General features: G+C 42.4%; 1 protein-coding gene across 1 annotated transcript in view; it reads right to left on the bottom strand.

Annotated features, from left to right (window-relative positions):
- The window catches only part of LOC143276030 (uncharacterized), a 74,624-nt gene that overhangs the window by 45,954 nt on the left and 7,279 nt on the right, over positions 1–21,391 (bottom strand). Inside the window, exons 4-7 of the mRNA XM_076580416.1 lie at positions 15,344–15,461; positions 11,832–11,971; positions 9,223–9,519; positions 2,845–3,095 (exon numbers count right to left, since the gene is read on the bottom strand). Coding sequence (XP_076436531.1) covers positions 2,845–3,095; positions 9,223–9,519; positions 11,832–11,971; positions 15,344–15,461 — 806 coding nt within the window. The remainder of the gene's footprint in view (positions 1–2,844; positions 3,096–9,222; positions 9,520–11,831; positions 11,972–15,343; positions 15,462–21,391) is intronic.

Below are 21,391 nucleotides of genomic sequence, written 5' to 3' on the forward strand. Positions count from 1 at the left end.
TTGTAAAGTGATCAAACTAAGCGTGTACATCATCAGTTATAGACCCCGATATCAAGAAACAAATCAGTCGACAGACAGCTAGCTAGATAATCAACCAAAAGTTTGTGATTCATATACACATAAAAAGGAGCAGCTTGAGAGAGACAACTGACAACAGAGTTGAATTATAGGCTATGAATATTACGAAGAAAGCTGACGTTAGAAATTAATGATGAACAATAAAATATACTCTTATGAAAAGTCATTCTAATTGTATTTGTCATTTGCAATTAAGCAAAACTTGTTTGTACGGCTGAATACACAACAGCACACCGTGTTGATGCATACAGAACATGTGTTTCTGTGCCAGGGACAGCAGCCCAAGATGGCCAAACGGCAACTTCCTTTCCACAAGATTTTTCTCATCAGCGGTGCTTCCGCACTCCCTCCAGCTGTATACGTATGTCTCAGTGTGTCCAACCATAACAGAGACCCCAATATCGCCAGTTCTATCCTGTCAACCATAACATATGACACCGATATCATCAGTTCTATCCTGTCAAACAATAACAGAGACCCTGATATCGCCAGTTCTATCCTGTCAACAATAACAGAGACCCTGATATCGCCAGTTCTATCCTGTCAAACAATAACAGAGACCCTGATATCGCCAGTTCTATCCTGTCAACCATAACATATGACACCGATATCGCCAGTTCTATCCTGTCAAACAATAACAGACCCTGATATCGCCAGTTCTATCCTGTCAAACAATAACAGACCCTGATATCGCCAGTTCTATCCTGTCAAACAATAACAGACCCTGATATCGCCAGTTCTATCCTGTCAAACAATAACAGACCCTGATATCGCCAGTTCTATCCTGTCAAACCATAACACAGACACCATTATCGCCAGTTCTATCCTGTCAAACAATAACACAGACACCATTATCGCCAGTTCTATCCTGTCAAACAATAACACAGACACCAATATCGCCAGTTCTATCCTGTCAAACCATAACAAAGACACCATTATCGCCAGTTCTATCCTGTCAAACAATAACACAGACACCATTATCGCCAGTTCTATCCTGTCAAACAATAACACAGACACCAATATCGCCAGTTCTATCCTGTCAAACCATAACATAGACACCAATATCGCCAGTTCTATCCTGTCAAACCATAACATAGACACCAATATCGCCAGTTCTATCCTGTCAAACAATAACACAGACACCAATATCGCCAGTTCTATCCTGTCAAACCATAACAGACACCATTATCGCCAGTTCTATCCTGTCAAACCATAACAGACACCAATATCGCCAGTTCTATCCTGTCAAACAATAACATAGACACCAATATCGCCAGTTCTATCCTGTCAAACCATAACATAGACACCAATATCGCCAGTTCTATCCTGTCAAACAATAACACAGACACCATTATCGCCAGTTCTATCCTGTCAAACCATAACAGACACCATTATCGCCAGTTCTATCCTGTCAAACCATAACATAGACACCAATATCGCCAGTTCTATCCTGTCAAACCATAACATAGACACCAATATCGCCAGTTCTATCCTGTCAAACCATAACACAGACACCATTATCGCCAGTTCTATCCTGTCAAACCATAACATAGACACCAATATCGCCAGTTCTATCCTGTCAAACCATAACATAGACACCAATATCGCCAGTTCTATCCCATAACAGACACCAATATCGCCAGTTCTATCCTGTCAAACCATAACAAAGACACCAATATCGCCAGTTCTATCCTGTCAAACCATAACATAGACACCATTATCGCCAGTTCTATCCTGTCAAACCATAACATAGACACCAATATCGCCAGTTCTATCCTGTCAAACAATAACACAGACACCAATATCGCCAGTTCTATCCTGTCAAACAATAACAGAGACCCTGATATCGCCAGTTCTATCCTGTCAAACAATAACACAGACACCAATATCGCCAGTTCTATCCTGTCAAACGATAACATAGACACCATTATCGCCAGTTCTATCCTGTCAAACAATAACACAGACACCATTATCGCCGGTTCTATCCTGTCAAACCATAACAGACACCATTATCGCCAGTTCTATCCTGTCAAACCATAACATAGACACCAATATCGCCAGTTCTATCCCATAACATAGACACCAATATCGCCAGTTCTATCCTGTCAAACCATAACATAGACACCAATATCGCCAGTTCTATCCCATAACATAGACACCAATATCGCCAGTTCTATCCTGTCAAACCATAACAAAGACACCAATATCGCCAGTTCTATCCTGTCAAACCATAACATAGACACCATTATCGCCAGTTCTATCCTGTCAAACCATAACACAGACCCAAATATCGCCAGTTCTATCCTGTCAAACCACTGTAAAACAGACCCCAATATTCCCAGTTTTATGCTGTGAAATCATTTGAGAAGGACCCAGTATCACCAGTTCTATCCTGTAAAACTATTTGAAACATAGAACATGTGCCAAAACAGAGCTGATCTGAGTTTAGTCCAATCAAGAAAAAAACAATTTTGGAAGAGATAGTACATGAAATAAAGTCCAGTGCACATAATTACATTCTTTTAATGATAGAAAATAAAATAGTCCCGTTAACATCAATAACATAGAACATGTCCCAGTCCAGTCTTCAGCTCATGTTTGGTATGGTGAATACCTTTTTTTTTTTTAAAAAAAAAAAGAGTTGCTGTATGATACTTATTTTACCAATCAAATTTCAAAAGGAGAATGCAGGCTGGGGTTTCGGGTTGTTGTTTTTTTTGTTTTGTTTTCTTCATTTTGTACAAAAACCCAAGTTTTAAACTATACCTTGAAATGGTGTTGCCCATGTCAGGGTTCAAGCCCTTCAAATAGTTAATGAAATCCTGCCATCTCTCCTCGGTGGTGGCCACGGTTTCCATAGCCACAGCAATGGGGGCAGCACTGGCTAGGTTGACGACCGCGTCACTCACTGATGCCTCTGTGTCTGCCGAGCTGCATTCCTCAAACTTCTGACGGATGGCTTCGATGCCGATGTCATGCTGCTTCAGTATTTCCACCACCGTCTTCGACCTCAGGACCTGCAGACACAAATGTTAGATTAAAGGCAAAAGGTCCCATAGCCTTTTACAGTACAGGGGTAGTGAATTTATAGCCACTGCATCAAGGGCTCTCACAGGAAGGCAGTGCCCAATCCTCTTCTTCCATTTTAACCTTCCCCAATCAAACTCACATACCCATTCACACTTGGGTGGAGTGAGAAAAATTAGAGTAAAAAGTCTTTCCCAAAGGACACAACACCATTCCCAAATGAGACCCTGAACCCTGATTACAAGTGATCACTGAATCAGAATGAGACCCTGAACCCTGATTTCAAGTGATCACTGAATCAGAAAGAGACCCTGAACCCTGATTTCAAGTGATCACTGAATCAGAATGAGACCCTGAACCCTGATTACAAGTGATCACTGAATCAGAATGAGACCCTGAACCCTGATTACTAGTGATCACTGAATCAGAAAGAGACCCTGAACCCTGATTACAAGTGATCACTGAATCAGAACGAGACCCTGAACCCTGATTACTAGTGATCACTGAATCAGAAAGAGACCCTGAACCCTGATTACAAGTGATCACTGAATCAGAATGAGACCCTGAACCCTGATTACTAGTGATCACTGAATCAGAACGAGACCCTGAACCCTGATTACTAGTGATCACTGAATCAGAATGAGACTGAATCAGAATGAGACCCTGAACCCTGATTACAAGTGATCACTGAATCAGAACGAGACCCTGAACCCTGATTACAAGTGATCACTGAATCAGAATGAGACCCTGAACCCTGATTACTACTGAATCAGAAATCCAGTGCCTTACCAACTCTGCCACAGTTGAAGCCATTTTAAACCTCTTATGCTGTAAGCAAAAGTGTCAGGGAAAAGAGGTAACTTTTATTAGTCATGTGATAAAAGGGTTCCCAAACAAAACATTTTCACAATTAAGACAAAAATATCTGGAAATTATTTTTAAAATGTATGGACTGGACTCCACAACATCACTACAAATAAAATGAGTGATCAGACCATTGATATTACTGACAAAACTCTGACAAAATTTTTATTCCAGTTTGACATATTGTTCTCAGATGCGGATGTGCCCAAGATTATCCCTCCTCCCACTGTTCACAGTTCAAATGAATTATCAGATGTCATTTCAGTCATCTGAAAATGTTAACTGCTGACCTTGACACACCAACTGGCTTCAAGGAAATACACAGCCCAGCTGTCTAGGATCTTTGACATAATCTTCGTTCCATCAAAACTGTAGTGCAAAATTGAATTAGGAAAAAATCAATCCTTCCTGGTCCAAATAAAGTACAACCTATCTGCCTCAAGGATTTGTCCTGCTTTCACTGCAGTCATGAAAACATCAAAGAGTGCAGTAACTAAAAACCTGTACTCCCCCATCTACAACTGTTGGCTGCAACTTCCTTGTTCACTCGTAGGTCGTCGTCGGCCTCCTGTCTCAAGAGATGATGGCTGCACTAGAAATGTAGTCACTGCCGGGCACTGCACTTCCTGCTGTGGCTGTGTAGACCGATGCTGGAGTGGCAATCTCTACTGCATGTGGGACAGATAAAGATAGATGCTGCTTGGTTTACAGAGTTTGACTTGCGTGTGGCTCTTTTTCTCCTCAGCGAGTCAATGCGGCTTCTCTCTGCTTGTTTCACCCCTCTCTGAATGGCAGATTTCCAGGGTCCACATGAGTCTGCAGGGCTTTCCCAGGACAGCACATCAATACCTATACTTTTCAGGTTCCTTTTGCAAGTGTCTTTGAATCTTAGTCAAGGGCGGCCTTGGAGCCTAGATACCTCTGATAGTTCGCCGTAAAGCACTAACAGGGCACTAACTCTCCTCCAGCAATCCACATTGGGAGCCACAAGCTGAACTCAGTTGACCGATTTCTGTATCTGGGGTCAACAATTACTTCGAATCTTTCCCTCGAGCCAGAGATCAACTCAAGAATTGCGAAAGCCGCCAGGGTCATGTCCAAACTTCACAAGAGGGTGTGGTCAAACAAACATTTGACGGTGAACACCACGATGCAGGTGTACAGAGCTTGTGTTCTAGCACCCAGCTCTACTCAAGTGAAACATGGACCACATATTCCGCCTAAGAGAATAGACTAAACAGTTCCAAACTCCAATGCCTCAGACACATTCTTGGAATCCAATGGCAGGACAAGATCCCGAACACTGAAGTGCTTGAGCGTGCAGGCTTGCCAACTGTCTTCACCCTTCTGAGTCATGGTCAGTCATGTTTGTCGAATGGATGAAGGCCACATCCCTAAAGATCTGCTTTACTCGTAGGTACACATGGGCTTTAACGTGTATGACCATTTAAACCCCACCATGTAGGATATAAGGAGCCATACACTGTTTTCAGGGTGTGCTTGCTTGGGCATGTTCTCGTTTCCATAACTATCAAATGCTGACATGGATTACAGGATCTTTAACATACATATTTGATATTTGATCTTCCGCACACAAATACACACAAAGGGGTTTAGGCACTGGCAGGTCGGCATATAATCCTGTTGACCTGGGAGACTGGAAAAATCTCCATTCTTAACCCACCAGTTGTGCCAAAACCAGGTACTGAACTAAGGAAACATGGGCTAGAATCCAGCACTCTACTTGTCCACCACACCTACCATATTCCCCTTCTTTTGACCCTCTTCAGTTTGCATACAAAGCTAACCATCAGCTGAAGGTGGACTAAGTCAAGAAATGAAGGAAAAGAACAGCAGAAAAATAAAAGACCAACAAATTATAAAAGTAACAAAAATGCACAGTTTGGGAAAGGATTTCCAGATGGTGGGGATGCTACATATAACTGAAAAAGTCCCCCCACCCCATCCCCAACACCACCAATCCCACAGTATCACCACAGGGGCTTACTGTTTATCAAAAAGTTTGATATAAATCATTTTTCCCATAACAAAAAAGCAAATATCTAATTAAAAAAATATATATATTCAAGAAGTTTCAAATATGTTTTTTTTTGGATTCAGAAACTGGTAATCAGACATGTAAATAGTATTTTATTTGTCATGTACAAATAGTCATTTGATACAACTTAACATTCTTTTTCATTCATATTTTGATAATAATAATAAAAGGACATTTGGTGCACCCAATCTAATGATACAAAAACACTGGGCGTTTACAATGAGAAATAATGTATGCATACTAGAAACACACGAAGTAAAAAATCAACTTGACTAAAACATAAATATGAAGACAGTTATCTACTGATTTGAATGGCTGGAAATAAATGATTTCAATGAGGTTTTGACAGAAGGGCAAGAAACAGCATGACGGACAGGAAACGGAGCGAGTTCCATGCCGAAGAAGCCTGGAAAGAGTGTGTTTTCCATATGATCTGGTTCTGTAGAATGGAATTTTTATGAGACATCACCTGATGACTAAAGCTGGCGAGATGGAGAGTAGTAATGCAGAAGCTCAGGAAAGTAAGGAGACATGCCAATCATAAATCTTTAGCACAGGAGAGTTTGTAATTTATTTTTTTCTCAATGGGTAACCAGTGGAGGGAATAAAGGACAGGAGTGATATGAGCAGATTTGGGAGAAGGGAAGATCAGCCGTGCAGCATGGTTTGGGACTCTCTGAAGTCTGGATAACAAGTAGTTGGGGCATCTAGCGAGCAAAGAATTACAGTAGTCAAACATAAATAGGACCAAGGAACAGAAAAGAGGTTTTGTTGCATTCCTGAGACAGAAAGTGCCAAACAGAACTTATTCTACGTAACTCAAGATAACCGATTTGACAGATCGAGGAAATCTGCCATTCAAAAGATAGAGTCTGGTCTAAGTAAACACCAAGGTTGGAACAATTTTTTAGGTTGGAACATTGCACCCATTTAACTGTACAGCTTCGGGGAGTGAAACTGAATTTAGCAAACGTTTACGAGCAATGCCATGCTGGTTGACGCCTTCCAAATCTGACCGGGGCATCTACATTCAGTTTCGCACAGATGCCAAACTTTTCAACTTGCGGCGACTCCATGCCAGGTCCAGGGTGTTTGAGGCACTGATGAGAGTTCCTCTTCGCTGATGACTGTGCGCTTGCTGCACACACCCATGAGGACATGCAGTTCATTATGGACAGGTTCTCAACCTCCTGCAGGTGCTTTGGACTCACCATCAGCCTCAGCAAGACCGAGTCCATGTACCAACCAGCTAGCTCACAAAACGCCAGTGCCTTCCCCCCCCCCCACCCCCACCCCCCACCTGCAATCAAGATCAATGACACAGAGATCAAGTCAGTCAACAAGTATTGCTACCTGGGCAGCACCCTATGCAGCAACGGAGCCCTTGATGCAGACGTGACGCTGCACATCGCCAAGGCCAGCTCCACCTTTGGCAGACTCAACAACAGGCCATGGAACAACAAAGGCATCAGGCTCAGCACCAAGATGAAAACCTACAGAGCTGTTGTGCTGACCACCTTGTACTGCTGTGAAACATGGACGACGTATCGCCGTCACATTTAACAACTTGAGCAGTTTCACCAGAGATGCCTACAAAAGATCCTCGGCATAAAGTGGCATGACAGGGTCTCCAACCTCCAGGTCCTAGAGAGGAGCAGCCTGCCCAGCATCAAAAGCCTGCTGATCCAGTGCCAGCTACACTGGACAGGACACGTCCGCATGACAGACAGCAGGATCCCGAAGATGCTTTTGTATGGCCAGCTGAAGGAAGGCCACCGTGAACTTGGAAGACCCTGCAAGCGCTTCAAGGACACCTTGAAGACAAACCTCAAAGCCTGTGACATAGACATCTCTTCCTGGGAAACTGATGCCCTTGACCGCTGTCGCTGGAGGATGCTGTGCTCTAGTGGCATAAAGACGTTTGAAAACGAGAACGCTGGCCATTAAGGAGAAGCGTGAGCGAAGGAAGGAGGGCTCAACTTCTGGAGACGTTTTCCCTTGCAACACCTGTGGGAAGTGCTGCGCATCGGCCTCTTCTCCCATATGAGGACACACACCGACAGATAAGCCTGCCTGCCTACTCATCCGTCGGGCCGACGGGAGACTCCATCAGGAGCAAGAAAAATCATTCCCGTTTTTTTCATCATTCAACTGTAATTTGTTGCTTGTCATCCATGATTTTATGTCAGCTATACATTGTTGAGTAGAGGTGATAATCTCAGAAGATGAGATTGGATCAGACTTATAAATTTGATTATCATCAGACAACTGAAAAAATTGCTATGTGAAAGAGAATGGGATACAATTTCTGAAACAGGTTGTATATAAAGTAGAAAAAGAACTGGTCAAAGAACAGACCCTTGGGGAATACCAAATTCTAAGGGAGCGGGTCTTAAGTGCAGACAGTTCGCAGTAACAGTCTGGCTTCAGTTGGAGAGGTAAGAGCTGAACCAGAAGTATGGAAGAGTCAGTTTTATCAAAATGTTATATCAATGGTATCAAAGGCAGCTGACAGAGAAAGAAGAGAAATATTTTTGTCTGGGGCTATAAGAAGGTCATTGTCAATTTTCAGTAAAGTAGTTTCAGTGCTGTGACCAGCACAATAAGCGGATTACAAGGAACAGAACAGGTTGTTCTTACTGAAGTGTTGAGAGTTGCAGGACAATAATCTTTTCAGTCATTTTAGACGGAAAAGACAGACTGGAAACAGGTTTAAAGTTTTTCAGATTTTCTCAATCAAGAGATGTCTTTTTCAGAATTGGTTTGACAACTGAATATTTAAACACAGATGGAAACGTGCCAGACAGTAAAGAGTTGTTAATGACAGAAGTGAAATGGGGAAGTAGAATATTTTCATGAAACTGAGGATCTTCAACATGTATGCTTGTTCATAATTACAGTTTTGCTTGAAGAATCTGAAATGTGGCAACTGCCAGTTTAAAAGGTTAAATATTCAAATTAAACACTATAACAATACATGGATCATTTCAGCAGAATCTTTTTTTTTTATAGGTAAATGATTTTTGCAAAGTCAGTTGCATTCAAATAAAAAGGAATAAGCATATAGTATTTCACAAACAGTATCAACATTCACAAACAGTGTTAAAAACAACAAAAATAGCTGATGCCCATTAAATATTCTTCATCACAGATGTTTTTGTTGACCTACAAATAAGATAAGGCAGAAAGCTGACCTGAAGAGCCAGCTTGTAGCACTCGTGCTTCAGTTCCCTCTTCACCTGGCCCACAGCTCGAGCTAGGAACACACCACTCAGCATCAGTTTGCCGGAAAAAGTGTGGCGTCCCTGGTACACCCCCACGTCCTCTGCCTCATACACTGTCTTCAGGTCCAGGTGGCAGCCTGTGATGGCGTTCTCTATCGTCTGGATGTCGTTGATGCGTGTGGCATTTTCATTACGAACAAACAGCATGAAGCGGTGCAGCTTTTCAGCAATAGACATGGACGACACCTCTCCTTGAGGTTTGGCTTCCTGTTCAGGGGATCACACATACAGCACATCAGTTTACATCTCATTTGTTTATAATATTCATAATGTGTGTAACATTTATCTTGAGTTTACAGCATTCATCATGATTTTACAACATACATTAGAAGTTCACAACAAACGAGTTTATAATATTCATCATTGTGGGTGTACTTGTGCACCCACAAGCACACACATGCATTCACAGGCCCACAAATGTGCATGCACATGCACACACATTTAAACCATTTATATGAACAGGCGTTCAATTAATGACAAATCAATATGGTTTGCACATATACAATACTTGAATTTATCTTCACTTATTGCACCTTTGACTAGTTCCTCCCCACTTCATTTTACACTTCTGTATTTCCCACATATTTATTCAGTCATTCATTAACCCTTTCGCTGCCAGGAAAATAAGATTTAAGTGAAATCTATTTGCCAGGGTTTTTTCACAAAAAACGGGTATAAATTTTCAAAAAATTCTGTGCTCTTTGTTATTGGAGAAAGACCCATAAAAGTATATATTTTCTGAAAGGTAAATGAATAAAGAATACAAAACACATGCTATTTTCCCATTTTATACATTTTTAGTGACATGCTGTTGTTTTGAAATCAGTGTTTTGTTTTTTGTCACATTTTCAACTTATTCATTACAAACATTAGTCAGGTAATTTGCACAAAAACATATTTTCTGGACAAATGGATATCTGCAAACACAAAATCATACTAGAACAACCACAATATATATATATATTTTTTAAGAGATAGATACACAATACATTGTGACTTCTACACGTGATAAGATGGATGTGAGGGCACGGGGCGCCCCCTCAGTCTCCACCCCCCTCCTCCTCACCCCTCTCACACGGTCACTTGATTCAGTTCTCATCAGACCGCGTTGGCTGCGTGCCAAGAATATCGCTCTGCTGCTAATTCGGTCATCTGTCGTCTGCTAACATCTGTACAGCCGGCATCACTCACTGACAGTCGCATCTTGGCCACTCTCTTGATTACTCCCTTTATTTTCTATCAGATCGTCCTATAAATGTTCATCACTATCTTCTTCGAATTTACGCTTCAATTCTTTCTGAGCATCAGCTAAAGAAAGAAATCATGGTTGATTTAGTTCGTCACGATTGCATGTCTTGAGCACGGCGTCAGTCCGACATTTTGTTGAGCGAGCGAGGAGAGAAGTCAGGCAAACACTTGGACAGTGGCCCAACCAAAACGTTCAAATAAAGGACTGCTTCATGACGTAGATGGGGTTTCTAGCTATGAATAGAATCTAGAGAGATTCCCCAGGCTAAAGCTACCACTATTTTTGCCAAGGAAGTGAATGCAAGCCAGGGAAAAGTCAGAATATTTCGATGACGAGTTATCTCGTCATGCAGGCAGCGAAGCATACATGCTTGCCATGACGAGTTATCTCGTCATGCAGGCAGCCTAGGGTTAATTTATCTAAAAACTGACTTCATGTAACTAATTCATGCTAAAGATTCAGTTTACAAATGATTTCAGATTCAAATACAATTTTTGTCTAAATTTATCTTTTTTTTCTCACTGTTACAAATGTCATGTCCACAAGGAACAAATGTAAGGCAGAAAAGGCAGGCAATGAACAAAGTTGGCTGTAAACCAAATTCAAGTCAATTGATTTCTAGAAATAAACTTAAAAATGAAAAGCACAAACTTCTAAAGCAGTGTTCTAGTACAATTACAAAAGTCAGCACCATTCATATCCTTGCCTTATCACACCAATGAAGGCCAACGAAAAAGAGCGATTCGACCTTTGTGTGTGACAATGTCCTGATGCCACCGTTGTTCACTCCTGCTAGTGTACTGCAGAATGACATTGCTTCTGCTGTATCAATTACCCTTGTGACCTGCTGTATCAATTACCCTTGTGACCTGCTGTATCAATTACCCTTGTGACCTGTTGTCTATTTTGTTTTCTTGTGTGTGCATCGTTCTTTGTGTTTGTGGGCTGCAGCTCCCACAATCACTCATGAATAATTTTATGTGAAGGAGCATTTTTACCCTACTGTATAGGCAGCTATACTCCATTTTCAGGGCTATACATGTTGGGTATATTTTAGCAGGACCTTTAATGTGCATACAGACAAGAGGTTCAGACACAAGCAGGGCTGCACATATGTTGATCCGGGAGATAAAAATAACTCCACCCTCATCAGCCAGGGGCACCGAAACTGGGAACCAAACTCAGGAAACTCAGGATAATCCAGGCTCTAACCATCCCACCACCGCACATGTTTGTATCAAAAATTAATTAAAAATGAAAAAAACCTCACAATGTGGCCCAGGCCGTTGTGCTGCATGTGCATGTTGCCAGGTCTGGTAAGGGGCAGACTGTGCTGTTTCATCCCTCTGTGACTGGGAGAGGGGCCAGGGCCCACACCTGGCTGCATGGGTCTGGCCTTGGCCAGTCCACCTGTAAAAGTGACATGTCAGGGTCAGTCCACCTGTAAAAGTGACATGTCAGGGCCAGTCCACCTGTAAAAGTGACATGTCAGGGTCAGTCCACCTGTGAAAGTGACATGTCAGGGTCAGTCCACCTGTAAAAGTGTGACATGTCAGGGTCAGTCCACCTGTCCACAGTGTGACATGTCAGGGCCAGTCCACCTGTAAAAGTGACATGTCAGGGTCAGTCCACCTGTAAAAGTCTGACATGTCAGGGTCAGTCCACCTGTCCACAGTGTGACATGTCAGGGTCAGTCCACCTGTCCACAGTGTGACATGTCAGGGCCAGTCCACCTGTAAAAGTGACATGTCAGGGCCAGTCTACCTGTCCACAGTGTGACATTTCAGGGCCAGTCCACCTGTAAAAGTCTGACATGTCAGGGTCAGTCCACCTGTAAAAGTGACATGTCAGGGTCAGTCCACCTGTAAAAGTGACATGTCAGGGCCAGTCCACCTGTCCACAGTGTGACATGTCAGGGCCAGTCCACCTGTAAAAGTGACATGTCAGGGCCAGTCTACCTGTCCACAGTGTGACATGACAGGGTCAGTCCACCTGTCCAGTGTGACATGTCAGGGTCAGTCCACCTGTCCACAGTGTGACATGACAGGGTCAGTCCACCTGTCCACAGTGTGACATGACAGGGTCAGTCCACCTGTCCAGTGTGACATGTCAGGGCCAGTCCACCTGTAAAAGTGTGACATGTCAGGGTCAGTCCACCTGCCCACAGTGTGACATGTCAGGGTCAGTCCACCTGTCCACAGTGTGACATGACAGGGTCAGTCCACCTGTCCACAGTGTGACATGTCAGGGTCAGTCCATCTGTCCACAGCAGTGTGAAGCATGTCAGGCAAGGAAACTTCATTTCCCAATAAAACCCACAGAGAATACAGAGAAGAAAGTGCACCTGATACTCTGGCTGGGTTTGGCTGAAATGCTGGACCTGTTTCTTAAAGTTTGGAAATTGCACAAGTTTTACTCCTGCAACACTTATACTTATCTCCATCTGGTTTGATAATAATGAACACATATAGCTTAACACTGAAAAAAATACTATCCTCTCTTTAAACTTGTGTAACAAAAAAACAAAAAAAACATAAGCACAAGATGCATAAAGTAAATAAATGAAAATAAAAATAATTAAAAAAAACCCATTCCAGTATGATGTAAAATGTTAACTTTGAACTGTTAAGATGAGAAGACTGGAAACAGTGGTGTTACAATACAACATAACTGTTTCCATGCAGTCAGTATTTCATAATGAAAACCGTCTTGTCAAGTGTTTTAAAAAGTAGCAATTGTGTATCAGAAATGTCAGTATAAGCTAAAAACTAGCAAATTTTCCAATGTAAATGCTCACATTACTTCTGGTTTCCCCCAAATCACATCCAGCTTTTGGGATTTTTTTAGATGCTCCCCTCTGGTCAACAGTACAGAAGTCTAAGGACAAAAACCAATCGCTTCACCAATAGCTTTTTCCCCAAAGCAGTCAATGCTCTGTCTCTCGAACAAATCTAGTATGTGCAATCAACAACCATCTAACTGAAGATCTAGTCATCAGCCCCATCCACTTGTAATATGCAGCTTCTGTTTAAACGTGTGTGTGTGTGTGTGTGTGTGTGTGTGTGTGTGTGTAAGAGAGTTTGTGCGTGTGTGTGTGCATGTGTGTGTGTGTGCATGCGTGTGCATGCATGTGCATGTGTGTGTGTGTGTGTGTGTGTGTGTGTGTGTGTGTGTGTGTGTGTGTGTGTGTGTGTGTGTAGTGCGTGCATGTGTGAGTATGCACAAGTTTTTATACTGATATGCACTTGTATGTATCCTAATATCTACTATGTTTGTCTATGATTTCGATTTATGTTCGTACCTTGTTATGTACTATCCCCCCCAATATTCCTTGTGACCCCAGTACACTTGGTAGTAAAAACATTCTATTCTGTTCTATTCTAATCTATAAATATATATATATATATATAATCCATCTTCTGCATACATATATATTATATATATATTATAAATATATATATATATATATACGTGTGTGTGTGTGTGTGTGTGTGTGTGTGTGTGTGTGTGTGTGTGTGCATATGTTAAGCCTTTAAACATTCCTCATGCAGACGATTTTTGTTGTCTTTAAAAATGTTTTTGCACACATCTACTTATATTCACTTTGTGATCAATTATGATTTTGTTGGGGTTTTTTTTTTTTTTGTTTGTTTGTTTTGTTTTGTTTCATAGAAAAAGAAAACCAGCAGACTGGGAACAAAACTGAAGGGGGAGGGGTGGGTGCTGCACTGTGGTGACATGGTTTCCTTGGGGGACGCAGGCTGAATTTCAGAGAAATCTGTTTTTCTGGGAATGAGGAAGTGGTACAATACAGTCAACCTTTTTGGACACTGATACAGTGATAGTGATGGAGTTTGTATTTTGGACAATTTTTTTTATTCCAGAGAAGACAATTATAAAAAAAAAGAAAAAAAAAGAGGAAAAACAAGAGCAACAGTTACTTTATTCTGCAAATTTGCGATCTTTGGTTGCCAACCACAAAGAAAAGCTCTGGCAAGTGCAAGGAGTATTTCCAGGACTCATCTGCCATGTATCAGAGAAATGCCAAAAAATGTGCATCAACATCTGGTGGAAGGGCGTATGAAAAATAAACCCCACTGTAGTGAGATGTAGGTGTGAGATTAACAGGATTAGTCTTACAAAAGTACTGTATTTATAGAAACCTTCAGAAATATTTCAACAAACAATGTGGACTATGTGAACCAACTACTGCTATTCACAGAAATCTTTACACTTTGGAAATTACCAATGGCATTGTATCCAGGAACCTTATTAAAGTTTCACAAATGTATCAATCAACAGTCTTAGGCCACATGAGACTATATTAAGCACATTCCTGGAATCTGTCAAAGGCATCAGATTCATTCAGTGGCATTCTGCAAACCATAAAACCTGTGTTTTGTGTTTAAATGGGTATTAGGAGCACAATCTAATGTGCTTTAAGTGTAAACATCCTCAATCCCACTTAAGGTTAAATACCAGCTTTTGGCTGACCAGAAAATATGCAACAGGTGAAGACAGATCATATGGATTTGAATAAGCCAGACTTAAGACACAAAATATGGCAAAACATTAATACCGTAGGATACTGCATTTTAATACTCAGTACAGGTCATTAATAGTCAGTAATGACGGCTGACCTTCCAATTTGAAGATATTACATATATACATCAAGGATCAAATGAAAGTAAAATCCTTCAACACAGTAATGTATGACATGAAAAGATTTGGATCTTGTTTTCTCTATCAAAATCAAACAAACAGCCAAAATGACAAACTCACTCCATTTATCACCAGCAGGCCTGCTTGGAGGATAAGCTCCCCTACTTGGCCCTTGACCTCTCCCTCGTCCTGAAATGCTGCCTCTGTTCCCTGGTGTGTTTCGATGACTGGATGTTGACTGATTCAATAAACAGAATCATTTCCACGGAAAGATGCTCACATACTACACAAAGATGTGTATATATATTTAAAAAACAAATCCCTGGACCAAACAAACCCTATGCCCCTGAAAGTGGAGGAAAAACAGGACAAATCAGATGAGCAGTATGGCTCTCTGCATTCAGAGTGCAGACACAATCTGGACAAAGATGTGAAGCAATCAACCAGGCAAAACAACAAAGACAGTCAATTAAGGTATTTGTAGTGCTGATCTAATTAGGAATATAAACAAAGTTAACAGATACAGTTCAAATCAGTAAGCTTAAGTCTTTTTGTTGGGGTGGGGGAAAATGAGGGAAGTATGAAGGGGTTGGGGGTGGGGATGGGGGTGGGGGTATGGGGGGGGGGGGGGCTCAGTTCATCAGTCCACAAAAAGAACTTTGATTTTAGTATCCAAAGTTAAGTTTTTTCACATTTTCTGCAGTTTTCAGTTTTCTGCACTCATCTGTTTGTGCACAACAGTGTAATGCTAAAGTCCATGCATGCATATAACAATATGTGTGTGTTAATACGTCAGGCACTTACACATTGACATAACCATAATAAAACACTTGCAAACAGAAAAAAATGGCGCTGCACCGTGGGACTCTCTCCCCGCAAAGAGCAGCCCTAATTCCACAACACAGAGAAATAGGTTGTGACAAAAAAAGTAATAATAATAATAATAGATAGTATTTATATGGTGCAAATAATGATAGTTACATGGTGCAAACTCCCCGTGTAATGAACTCTAAGCACAATACACGAAACACACTTAAAACAATACCTCTGCACATGAAAAAAACACATGTATCTATACATCAAGACACTACAAATTGAACAATCACACACACACACACACACACACACACACACGCAAAAAGAAATAACCTGCACATGCACATACGTGCACACACACACTTGCGTGTGCACACAGCCCACACACACACAAAAAAATGCACATAATACAGGATCTGACCCAGAAAAGCTCCCTGTGTTTACATTAAATGGTACAATTTTAAGATAAAACATCTTAAATTTTGGGGTGTCTATCTTTCTTCAAAACTTTCATGGAATTATATTGACTATAAGTATAGATTAAACAAAACAAGGAAAGGTCTAAATTTCCTTAAAATAATTTGTAAACAGCACTGGGGGCAAGATTTGCCCTGTGGGTTGGGCACTGATAGAATAGACCCACTGCCCTGCCATGCATGTCATAAAAGGCGACTAAGGCAGGACCACCTTGCCCGGAGGATAAAGGGGTTTGCGTAGGGTTAACTACCCTGCCTGTAAAAAAGACCAGTTACAGAAGCATCAACGACAAAGAACCAAAACATTCACCTGGGCAAGGAAGGGTCTCCGTCCCGGAGACTTATGATGCGGTGCAGTGAAAGCCGAAAGGAAGCTGCAAGGCCGACTCCCCTTCTGACACCCGGGACAACAACGCGAGTAGCCACATGGAACATCAGGACGATGTATGAAGCAGGAAGAACCATCCAGGTAGCGAAAGAGATGAAATACTACAAGATCGGAGTGCTAGGATTGAGTGAGACAAGGTGACTACAGTCAGGACAGATGAGACTTTCATCTGGAGAGCAACTGCTGTATTCAGGACACACAGAGGATGGAGCCCCCACACTGAGGGTGTGGTCCTGATGCTGGCACCAGAGGCACAGGGGGCACTCATCAGCTGGGAACCTGTCAACTCCCGCATCATCACAGTCAAGTTTACCACCAAGAAGAATGACATCAGGCTGAACATCATCCAGTGCTATGCTCCCACCAATGATGCGGAAGAAGAGAAGAAAGATGACTTCTACCAACAACTACAGACAGCGATAGACAGAAGAGGAACCAAATACATAACCCTACTGATGGGAGATTTCAATGCGAAGATCGGAAGAGACAACACCGGCTACAAGGACACCATGGGGACACACGGACTGGGACAGATGAATGAGAATGGTGAGCGCTTTGCAGACCTGTGCGCCCTGAACCAGCTGGTGATAGGAGGAAGTATCTTCCCACACAAGCGCATCCACAAGGCCACATGGAGATCCCCGAACCATGTCACGGAGAACCAGATCGACCACATCTGCATTAGCCGCAAGTTCAGGAGATCATGGCAGGATGTACGAGTGATGAGAGGAGCTGATGTGTCATCAGACCACCACCTTCTTACGACGACAGTGAGACTTCGCCTCAAGAGATTCACCAACGCCAACAACACACGGAAAAGGTACAATGTTGGACTGCTCAGAAACAAAGACACACAAGCAGCATTCCAGACCAGCCTTTCCAACAGGTTCCAGACACTACAAGAGCTGATAGAAGACGGTGAGATGGACATGGAGACACAATGGGAACACAGCAAGAAGCTCTGGCACGACACATGTGAAGAGGTCCTTGGCAAGAAGAAAACTCAGCACAAGGAATGGATCTCTGCCAACACCATCCACAAGCTGGAAACAAGGAAAGAGAAGAAAACTTTGCTGAACACGAGCAGAACAAGAGCAACTAAGGCAAAGGCACAGGAAGAGTACACAGCAGCGGACAGAGATGTAAAGAGGAGCATCAAGAAGGACAAGAGGGAATACATCAACGACCTGGTCAGTCAAGCAGAGGCAGCAGCCGGACAGGGGAACCTGAAGGACCTGTACCTGGTGACGAAGAAGTTGACAGGCAAGTTCCAGCAGACCGACAAGCCAGTGAAGGATAAGAACGGGAACCCACTGGCAACCGAGGAACAGCTGAAACGATGGGCAGAACACTTCAGGGAGCTGCTGAACCGCCCCACCCCTGATGCACCACCAGACATTCCACCTGCAGAGACAGAACTGCCCTCAGTTGCGACAAAACCTCAAAGGCCATCATGACTGAGAAATGGGAAGGCTGCAGGGCCAGACGAGATACCAGCAGAAGCCATCAAAGCAGACACGGAAATAGCTGTCAACATGCTATACAGCCTCTTCAGCAAGATATGGGAGAAGGAGGTACCTGCCCAGTGGAAAGAAGGAATCATCATCAAGCTGCCGAAGAAAGGAGACCTCAGGGACTGCAGCAACTACTGAGGGATCATGCTCCTGTCAACGCCAGGCAAGGTTCTCAACAGAGTTCTACTGGAAAGGATGAAAGAGGCTGTCAACCCCAAGCTCCCAGACTAGCAGGCAGGCTTCCGGCGGAACAAATCCTGTGCCGACCAGTTCGCTAACCTGCGCATCATCGTGGAGCAGTCGCTGGAGTGGAACTTCCCCCTCTACATCAACTTCATAGATTATGAGAAGGCCTTCGACAGTGTGGACAGAGAGACGCTGTGGAAGCTGCTGAGGCACTATGGAGTCCCAGAGAAGATCATCTCCCTCATCCGGTGCACCTACCAAGACATGAGCTGCAGGACTGCCCACGCAGGCCAGCTGTCCGAAAGTTTCGAGGTGAAGACCGGAGTTCATCAAGGGTGCCTGCTGTCACCGTTCCTCTTCCTTCTGGTCATCGACTGGATCATGAAGACCACTACAACAGGCAGGAACAACGGTATACAGTGGACACTCTGGACACAGCTGGATGATCTCGACTTTGCTGACGACCTGGCGCTCCTGTCACACAACCACAGCCAGATGCATGACAAGACCACTCGCCTGGAGACCACGTCAGCCAGGACAGGGCTCAATATCATCAAGAAGACCGAGCTGATGAAGATCAACACCACTGCCAACACTCCAGTCACAGTCGGTGGAGAGCCCATCAGGGAGGTGGAGTCTTTCGTCTACTTGGGAAGCATGGTTGACCAACAGGGAGGCACGGACCGAGACATCACAGCCAGAATCGGCAAGGCAAGAACAACTTTCATCATGCTCAAGAACATCTGGGCATCTGGAGCAATCAGTATGAAAACCAAACTCCGCATCTTCAACTCCAATGTGAAGTCAATTCTGCTCTACGGATGCGAGACATGGCGGACAACACAGACGATGCAGAAGATTCAGACATTCTTCAACACCTGTCTGAGGCGCATCTACAAGATCCGATGGCAGGAGAAGATCCGAAACGAAGATCTGTGGGAGCAAGCGGGACAGGAACCAGTGGCCAAGCAGATACTGCAGAGGAAGTGGGGCTGGATCGGACACACCCTCAGGAAGCCAGCGTCCAGCATCACACGCTAAGCCCTGACCTGGAACCCGCAGGGAAAGAGGAAGAGAGGCCGGCCTCGCCACAGCTGGAGACGAGATACCGAGGCAGAGCTGAAGCAGCAAGGGACCAACTGGACTGGAATGGCCAGAACAGCCCAGAACAGAGTGCGATGGCAAGGGGTCGTTGATGGCCTATGCTCCACCAGGAGCGATGGGCAAAATGAATGATGAAAAATGACTGGGGGCAAGATGCCAAAGCTTTGATATCTCTCGCTACCTCCCTTGTATGTTCATGCTTGACATACGCTCAAGAGGTAATTTTCAGTGCTCCACTGCATTTGCTAAAGAAGCTGCAAAGCATTGATTGTAACACATACACTTGCTCTAGGTGTGCCCATTCATACAAATTTAGGAACCTACAGAGAAGCAGGTGTTTTATCTCTTGATGAACAAAGGAAAGCTTCAGCCGCAAAATTTGTTATCAAATCTTCCGCACATGAAACCTTTTCAAAAGAAGAAATTAACCCGAGTTCACAAAAAGATTTTGCTAAAAGAGCCAAGAAAATACAGTCCATGAAATCCATTAATACATTTGAATCATTAGTGCCACAGAATCAAAAGACGAACAGGTTGCAAAAATACCCACTTTTCACCAGTTCCTGAATGGAAGCAGTGGAAAGCTACCTTTGACATAAAATTATACAAATTTATCCAAGAACCGGTCACCATTTCTATATAAAAAAAACAAAACTGATGTACACTCCCATATGGAAAAATCAATATTAAATTATATAAGAATTTTCACAGATGGATCTATTCTTGAAAATGATAAATCAGAGCGGCTTTTGTAATTTCTTCATTCAGAATAGAAAAAATTATACTAGTATATTGGTAGAAAATTTTCCATTTTCACAGCTGAACTTATAGCCATACTTATGGCCTTAAATTACATTTCAGACCTAAAAACTGAGTATGTGCAGACTCAAAGTCAGTATTACAAGCTATTAAATCTCAATTTTTTTAAGTGAACTGAGATGACAATGGAAACAAAACATATTCATCAATTGACAAAACAGGGCATTAATATAACTTTCTGCTGAGTACCTTCGCACTGTGAGTATCTTCAAATGAATGGGTAGACCAAGCAGCCAGAAGACCAGCACATTATTTCGAAGGTGCAATACAATTCTACATCCAGTTAGATATACCCGAATGCTTTAGTAGTATAGAAAATGTACCCAGAAATCGATTTAATAAATTGCTTATGGATTCAAATAATATTACCAATATTGTGTAAACACAAAGAATGTGGCTAATTCCAAATATTTTCTAAATCTGATACCTACAGCACATTCAAGACAAATTACAAGTCTTATGTATAGAATTTGTTTCAATGCCTTTCATACAAAATTTTCCAACAATGTAAAATGTATGTGTGGTAAACAAATAACTGTAAGCCATCTACTCATTGTCCAAGCATAATACAATTCCAAAAACTGTAGTTGATGACTTTTCTAACAATGTTCCATTAGCCACGGGAAAGATTTTAAATGATTATTCAGTGCTTAGAATGTTTTCGGAAATCAAACTCCAGTCCAGCTGTCCTCCTTTGATGTATCTTTATCAAAGTCATTTATTTTCCCCCCTTAACACCTCATTTATTACACACCACCATCTCTTCATAAAAACTTTTTATTTCTTATGACAGACTTGTTTTCATTTCCTCTAATACATACAACGATACTTTCTTACACCAATAATCACAAGCAATCCCTCTCTT

This window comes from Babylonia areolata, chromosome 31 (assembly GCF_041734735.1).
Source record: "Babylonia areolata isolate BAREFJ2019XMU chromosome 31, ASM4173473v1, whole genome shotgun sequence".
NCBI classification, from domain to species: Eukaryota; Metazoa; Mollusca; class Gastropoda; order Neogastropoda; family Buccinidae; genus Babylonia; species Babylonia areolata.